Source organism: Apteryx rowi, unplaced genomic scaffold (assembly GCF_003343035.1).
Source record: "Apteryx rowi isolate R43461 unplaced genomic scaffold, aptRow1 scaffold_84, whole genome shotgun sequence".
Classification (NCBI taxonomy): Eukaryota; Metazoa; Chordata; class Aves; order Apterygiformes; family Apterygidae; genus Apteryx; species Apteryx rowi.
Window position 1 is genome coordinate 2,552,245 of NW_020451138.1, and position 8,717 is coordinate 2,560,961.

Genomic DNA, 8,717 nt, shown 5'->3' on the forward strand with positions numbered 1-8,717 from the left:
CAGGCTTTATCATTGTAGTTATTCAGAACAAGAAAACCAGATACGCAAAATACGAGGGTCATTTACTAACCAAAAACACAGCTTTCAAAGGAAGCAGATCAGCAACAAAGAAAAGGTGCATTCATTCCAAGCTTGTGAATGACATGAGAAAGCACGTGATACTAATGTTTTGGTTTAGAAAGTGGCTTAAGCACAAATGTAACTTAAAGGATATGGAGAGTCTCACTCAGGTCAGTGGGACTAATCACAGGCTTTGGTTAATTATGTACCTCGATACCTTTCAAATCAGGCACTGAGCATAAAAAAGCAAGATAGGTGCATAGTGATAAATTAAACATACTCTGCATTCTTCAAAATCATGTTACCTGATCTCTCTTACATAACAATCCAAAGGGATAACTACAATGTATTTGTACGTACAAAAACAAATTTTGTAAAAGGAATATTTCACTTGTATAAATTATTCCTGTTCTGAAGAAAATCACTGTTAAAAGAAATCAGCTGTCAATATTTTGACATTTGAATCTATTGCATTGTTTCACACCTGTTCTGAAGATTAATCTGGGAAATGCTTTTTCCCTGCAGAATTATGAAATTTCATGTTGCAAAGAGAAAGTTTAAGGAAACACTTCGCCCATATGATGTCAAAGATGTCATTGAACAGTACTCAGCAGGTCATCTAGATATGTTATGCAGGATTAAAAGCCTTCAGTCACGGTAAGGAAAGAATCATCTTTGGTCTGCTCTGCATAAGCATGCTGTTATGTCATTCACTGCACGATGAATATTGGTAACATTTAACATTTCTGTGTCATATTTGGGTACAAATTCCCATCCATGCTTCAGCCAAGCCTCTCTTTCTGTGAACACAACTGAGTCAAAAATTAAATTGTCGGTGAAAACAAGCAAAAAACCATGCATCTAAGTTGTCCCCAGAAAATGAAAGTCTGAACATAGACTATAGAAAAGGTAATCCTTTATGTATGAAATTCATTCATAAAGAAGGAATTTAGCTAGGAGGTTGCCAAAAGGCTGAGGTCAACATTGATAGCTGACCTGTCTGTTCCCCCCAACATCAGCTAATGGAGAAGCCACTACCTCTCCTGCCCTCAGTAAATCTAGCCCTGGCTTTGCCAGATGATGGCTCAGTTTTGGCCTCCARTTAGTGCCAATGTAAAAAAATGCTGTCTGTGAGCTGTGGTTGGGACCATGGAGAAACTGCAGGTGTTGGAACAAACCCTGTATTTCCACTGCTTCTCCCACTCAGCCCTTTATCAATACTCTCTGGATGCTGAATGTCTCACTTACTTTGGGAGATGAAAAATATTAAAATAATTCTTCCTCTCTATAAGGAAACAGATGAGAAGATCCAAGGGAAACATGGGATGGAACAAATACCCTCTTTAAAGCTTTTTCTTAAATTCTTTTCCTTGTTTCATGCCATTAATTTGAAATGGGCCCTATTGATATAACTTTAGTTGTGCCAGGTCTTTGTGTGCAGTCAGCAGAGGCTGTGTCTGCACTGAGAAGCAGGAACTCCCTGCACCATGCCCAATATCTTGTCCAGACTGAGGGTTTAGTCAGTGTGCGATGGTCTTAAATTCCTAATCTTCCTTTCAACGGGAAGCATGGGGCCAGCCTGTGCTCGCGGATGCAGCCCAGCCATGGTGCAGCCCTGGCTGCACAGCCCGTTTATCCACCCGGAGCCCAGGAGACCTCGGTGGCTGCTGAGGGCTGCTGGCTACAGGTGGCCCAGACGGGACACAAGTGGGAACGAAATAGGGACCCCAAATAGGAACAGCCAGGCTCCCAAACCTAGGGGGACTTTGCACTGTCTCAGCATGACTTGTTAAATAAACTGCCTTTATGCTATTCCTCCTTTTTTACTATCTGCATGTTTTTAAATGTTTATCTAGAGGCAGAGAATCTAAGTTAGATAAATCCTTTAAACACTTGATCATAATTGCCTATTGGAACTATAATGAATGGTAACCAGAACAATGAGAAGTGTTTTCAGGCTAAAACTTATTAGTTTTTGATTAAAGAGCTCCCCACAATTTTGGATTTATTACCTCATTTATTTGTTTAACATAGTTCACTAGGATGAGTGGATATAACTTTATTTTCACATAATTTCCTGCTTGATAATCTCCAAATGCTCAAAAAACATTCCATATTTTCTTTTTAATTTTTTTAATTTAATTTTTTAATAAAATTAAGTTTATACTCTTTCTCAGGTCCTCTTCTGACATACTATGATTCTAATTTTTAATGTATATATATAGTGACACTTCCATAGTATCTCAGTTTTCAGAAATCATAGCAGCCTTTAATTCTCTTACAGCGTCGACCAAATTCTTGGAAAAGGACAAATCACAGCAGATAAAAGAAGTAGAGAAAAGAATACTGCAGAGAATGAGACAACTGATGACCTTAGCATGTTAGGGCGTGTAGTCAAGGTGGAGAAGCAGGTAATTACCTTTTGTCTTGTTCTGTTGCTCATACTTTCTGTGTATTTTATTGACAGTTTCAGATGTTGAACAGGTAAAATATTTTCTTCTGATATCTGCACCATTTACATGTTGAAATAAAACATATACAAATTGTTTTACCCTGTGTTCTATGTACAGAAATGCAAGAAAGGAAATATCACGTTACTAAATTTTTCCCCCCGTTTTAGCTTGCTTATGAAAAATCTATAGCTCCAAGGTTTTCAAAGCATTATTTTTTGAGAGTCACTAGCTTCTATTTATAGAAAAATAATTATCTGATTAAGTGCCTAACTATTTTTCTCTTCAGCAGTTACATTTTCTCTTCGCTTGGATTCCAAATATTTTAAATTAGTATTTTGCATTAATGCTAACCTTTTCCTCTCCACCCGTAGGTTCAATCCATTGAGTCAAAACTGGACTGTCTGTTAGATATTTATCAACAAGTTTTACGAAAAGGATCTGCATCAGCACTCACTTTGGCTTCACTTCAAATGCCAGCTTTTGACTGTGAGCAGACTTCTGATTATCAAAGTCCAGCAGACAGCAAAGATTTGTCTAATTCTGCACAAATTAGTGGATGTGTATCCAGATCAGCTAGTGCCAATCTGCCTCGTGGCCTACAGCTTATACTGACACCAAATGAATTTAGCACTCAGGCTTACTATGCTTTTAGTCCAGCTATGCATAGTCAAGCGACGCAAGTGCCAAATGATGGACCTACAACAGTTAGTAACACATCAAACCAAATAAACCAGGCATCTAAGCCAGCAACTCCCACAACATTACAGATACCACCTTTCTCATCAATGAAGCATATCAATAGGCCTGAGCCCGTTCATATAATTCCTGTAACCACACAGGAAAATATTTCTGATGTCACCGCTTGCCTTGTTGCATCAAAGGATAACGGACAAGTTGCGCAGCCCAGTGCACCAAAGGATCTCCCATGGAGAAAAAGTTTCGATACAGAGGGAGAACCTTTGCTCTCAGTTAAACCTGTGGTGCAAATGGATTTAGGAAAATCTTTATCTGTACAAAACCTTATACAGTCCTCAGAAGAACTGAATGTACAGATTGCTGGTAGTGACTCCAGCGGTTCGAGAGGTAGCCAAGACATATACTCCAAATGGAGGGAGTCAAAATTATTTATAACTGATGAAGAGTTGGAAACAGAGGCAGGAACAGAGACTACTGAAGCCATCTCTCGCCCGTTAGTGGAAACAACTCTCTCTACTGACTCTCTAAGGACTGGAATATCAAGATCATCTCAAAGCATTTGCAAGCCAGGGGACGGTACAGAAGCACTCAGTCTGCTCCACGTCAAACTCAAATAACAGCTTGTGGGCTTTCTTCATTGGCTGGGTAATTCCTCTAGTCATACATATCATAGCATGAACTATTTTGAAAGCCTTTTTAATAAGATAAAGTCACAAAAATCAGGATGAATCTGAAAGGCAGTTGAATGAGCCCATATCTTCTAGTTGCATGAAAATGCATGTTTAAGTGATGGCTAAAATTCAAATTTATACCTACAGTACAGCAGCCTTTCATGTAGTACAGTAGGTTTAAATAATGAGTTATCAACAAAGCTAATGCTGCAGGATATATCAAAAAACAAAAATTTGAGCATTTAGACCTAGTGCCGTTTCTACAGGGCAGAAGTAAAAATCATAAGTTTTAAAGCACTTTGCTTCTGAACTAATTAAAAAATATATATATGTCCTGATTTAGATGATAGTTTATGTTTACAACAAAAAAAAATATCTACAGCTGCTAGCAAGGTACCAAGGAAACCAGTAATATGGGATTAGAAATGGCTGCCAGTTGCAAGATATACACATTAGCTCATCAGTAATCAGTTATTTTAACTCTGAAAAACAGAATGTTAATATCTGTCTAATTTTTGGTGATTTAGTGTTGTGGCAGAAGTACTTGACACACTACTTTCAGGTTGTTCTTTAAAATGAGAGCATTCTTTTGCTATGAAAAGCTCATATTCTAAAGATTGGGGCTGGCCTCAGAAGTAGATAATTTGGGTAACTGCACTAGAAATTCATGGGAACCTCTCCTTCTTCCAGTCTTATTGAAGAGCCATCATATGCATCTGAAATATTCTGGCAGGAGCATGTCAGGGAGAGGAGCAGGCACTGCCTTTATTGTAGAAACAATATTTCCTTCTGTGGCAATTTTGGCAGTTTTCCTCACTGCCACAACCTGATACCATGACAGCACTTCATAAGTCTGGGAAAGGAGGGAAAATGAGGAACTGCAATGCAGTTCCTCTGAAATGCAGTGGAAAAGAGGATAGGGCAGGGAGGAGAGAAAGGCAACACAATCAGTGATGAAAAAAAAAAGAAAAGAATATGGATTTAGATGGGCAGGAAGGGAAATGATCCCAGAGAATAAAAGACGGGAAGTAAAGATGGAAAAAGATCTTTTAAATTCCAGCCTGTCAGTCACAGATACCAAGTGCTATTTCCAAAAAGGCCATGTAGGCATTCGGAAATGGAAGCAGTGATAGGGAAAAACATCTTAAATGAACAAACTGAAGGCGGCTGTGTGTTTCGTTTTGTTTTTTTATAATAAAAGAGGAAGAGGAGAGAGGAAAAGTGTTCACACTCTTATAGCCCAACACTATAACCCAACTGTAGTCATTTCTTATGAACTTTCCAAGAAAGGACCATCAGACTCCTTCCTCCTAATACCCAAGTTTCAAAATTCAAAGCCTACACCAGACTGAGCATTGCTGCTTCATGCATCCTCTTTCTTTCTTATGCTACCTACCCTGTGCTGAGATGCAGGAGACGTGTCCATGCCTCCCTGCCCGTCCCCAGCAAGGCTTCGCCACTCAAAGAGCCCCTGGGGAGCCGAAACAGGCTTTAGCTCTTCCCAACTACACAAGGTTTCTGTTTGTTTCTTCCCCCAAATTCATACCCTACCTGCACTGCAGGCTTGTTGTAGACAACCTGACTCGGGCTCATCTTCCCTCTAGCGACAAGAGCGCCGAACATATGGGGGTGCCAGTGCCAGCTCACTCAGGGCAGTGTTTCCTCAAGGCCCAGGCCTGCTGGGAGCTTATGGTATACATCAAAAACGTCACTCCAGTCTTATTAATGGCTAAATGCTATAGATTGTATCATGAAGGACTTGATCTGTTTACTATGAAACCATTGTAATTTCTGCTTCCATATCTCTTTTACAGAAGTATTCCTGGATGTTACATGATAACCTTATTATGTAAAAGTAGATGCAAACTGCGGAGTGTGTATAGCGTGCGGTTACAGGGGGCCATGGACAGTACGCTGCACACTGTGGCTTACGCTGGAGCAAAGCTCAGCTGTTAAATTCTGAAAGACACCTTAAAGCACAGTTTCCTCACCACTAATTTGCCATGTCATTTACCACACTCGGCCTTTGCTGTTTTCTTTAACGTGCAGGCTGATCATGCTAAAGTCTGATTGCAACAGTCATTTTGTGTGGATAAAAAGGGGGTTTTCTTCCACATCTCAGTTCATTTAACTTACCTGAATGCCTGCCGTTTATCCAGACAAATCTGTATATTTAAAGTATTATACAAAATTTTAAAACTTAAAAGGTTTAGGGCTTCTTTTTCTTTTTCCTAACAGTTTTTGGTGCCTTTCTTTTCTCTTATACGAAGCCTCATGCTGGCCTAAGCATAAACCCACACTTAGGTTCAGTTAAGGAGCAAGAGATGAGGCACATGGTACCTAGATGTCAGTAATGGAACTCACCCCCCCTCTCTCATTAGGTAGAAAAATAAAGGCATCACAAATTGGACTCCAATCTTCCACCTTCATCTGCATGAGCGGATCGTTGCACCCCCATTGAGCCTGGAAGGAGTCAATGGGAGAACTTAGTATTGGCTCTGACTTTACCAGAAGCAGGGCCTTAGGTTTTGCTGATAATTTATCTCACTGAACTTGGTATTTTTGCCTTAAATGACATGCTTGAGTCCTTCTAATTTTAAGTTAATTTATTTAATACAATTTTGTGCACAAAAAAAATTAATTCTATAAATTATGTATGAAAATGTTAGTGTCTTTACAAAATCCAGAAGATCATATCTCTTCAAGTTATGATTTAAATTCCTATTTTTTTCTTTTATGCTCACCATTATTATTTTTGTAGCTGCAAGTCTTATCATATAGAAATTTGTTAACATTATATTGATAGAAAATAGAAAGAGTAGTGAATATATGAAATTCTGGAGAGGAAGAATTGTTTGTTTGGATTTTTTATGAGCTTTGCTCATATTTCCTCAAGAGTTTCCTGTTTCCGTGCTCTCTAACTACAGTGTCATGACTGTCAGTCATTCATTGGTTTCACAAAAGAAGGACCTGTCTGGCTTTTCAAGTCTTGTCTGGAGCTGCTTAATAAACTCAAGCTCATGATAGCTAATAGGAATTTTTCATGAGTAGGGACAGAAGACAACATTTTGCTCTTATTTACACTCCACTGGAGGATTGTTGAAGAGAGAATTGAACCTAAGTAAGAGCTTCAGGAATTAAGCCTTATCCAAATAACTGTTTTCTGATCAGTGTGTTTCTTGTACCTGACTGAAGAGAGAACTTAAAAGAATAGTTTTGATGATGATTATTTGTTGAAAAATTTGTATTTGCTCCTGGCTTATATGATCTATACTTTTTATTTAAATATGAATATAGTGTTTTAGCCTAGGGTTCAAGATTGCAAAGATCATACACTTTTACTCACAGTGCCCACAGTTGTTATATATGTTTTTGAGATAATCCTACTTAAAGTGACTGCTCTCATTATAGTATGGTGATGAGTAATTCACCTGCTCTTCTGTGATAAGTCAAATCATACTGAATTGCTAATGTATAGTAGAACACCTGATGTACAGTAGTATCTCTGGATTGGGACTTGCATTCCTTACTCAAGCAAAAATTCTACTGACTGAAGTAAGAATATTGCTTGAATCGGGAGCTCAGATTCAAATCCTGATTTTGTTGGGCATCTGTTTAAAGTGAAAATGGTAATATTCCAGTTATTTCCTGAGGAAACTTAATATTTAGCTGAATTTACCCATGTCACATTGACTATATAAAAAATAACGCACAAAATACTAAGGTAAAAAGGGAAGAAGGGACATTTTTTAAAAAAGCACAGAGAAAAAAAGAGAACAGTCAGAAAAGAGGAGTAAGCAGGAAAAGAAAATGTAAGAGCGAAGTGAAAAACACTGAAAAAAGTGTTTAAACACCTGAGGCTAAATTCATCCTTGGATGGCTTCACTGATTTCAATGAATTGACTACGCAATTGGGTGAAGTTCAGCCTTCATTGGGATAATCAGGCTCAGTTCCACTAATCTTATAGGAACTGAACCCACCTATACCAGGAATGAACTTGCCTCTCTGGGCCAACTTTATACTGACTCATATGTCATGCAATCCTTTTGGTTTCATTAGGTTTGAATGAGATACAGGTCAGAAGAGAATTTGTCCCAGATATTTCTGCTTCACATTTTTTTTCAAGTGTGTTAATCGACTTAATTCAAATTGATTACAACATCACACAAAGTGCTGTCRCTGTCTAAAAAGGTTAATTGGTTTTTGAAATCAGAATTGTCCACTGCAGCGTCAGTGGAAGCATGTAATATTTTCCTGTTCATTAATTTGGATTCAAATGTGGCCATTCTTTCAGCTACACATAGGACAATTCCAGACATATCCAATATCGTCTGTTATTGGAAGCATTTTACACTTCTTTGAATGTTAAAAAGCCAGTTTCGTAACAGGTTCAGAAAGTATGAAGGCTGCTTCCACTGACACTGCAATGGCATTAGCCTATACATTACAATGTTAATTGTAACTTCTTGACAAAGTTGAATCCATATTGTTGTTAATAAAAATGATTTGAAAAGTACCTACCATGTTTACTGTTTTTTTCTCTACGTTTAAAAATTGTGTGGTGTGAACACATACCAGGCAAAAGTGTTTAAGGCTTGCTCATTTTCTTCTCTTGAAGTTTTGTAAATTTTTTTATTATTTGGACCAAAATATCACAAAGGAAATTTATTAGAATAAAATGCGCACAAACCAGTCTGATAGGTTGTTTCTAATGACTGTTTACAGCAGAGTTTACTTTAACTTCAGATGCTTTAATTTCAGAGGTTTCAGCACCTCTATGAAAATTATTTTGGAAGTTATTATTAGCTTTCCTGTTAGATAAACAGGAATTTATAC

The 8,717-nt window shown here is 37.9% G+C and overlaps 1 protein-coding gene across 1 annotated transcript in view; it reads left to right on the top strand.

Annotated features, from left to right (window-relative positions):
- Positions 1 to 8,390, top strand: part of KCNQ5 (potassium voltage-gated channel subfamily Q member 5) — a 90,665-nt gene extending 82,275 nt beyond the window's left edge. Inside the window, exons 11-13 of the mRNA XM_026090009.1 lie at positions 586 to 717; positions 2,345 to 2,471; positions 2,885 to 8,390. Coding sequence (XP_025945794.1) covers positions 586 to 717; positions 2,345 to 2,471; positions 2,885 to 3,826 — 1,201 coding nt within the window. The 3' untranslated portion in view covers positions 3,827 to 8,390. The remainder of the gene's footprint in view (positions 1 to 585; positions 718 to 2,344; positions 2,472 to 2,884) is intronic.
- Positions 8,391 to 8,717: the final 327 nt, after the last annotated feature.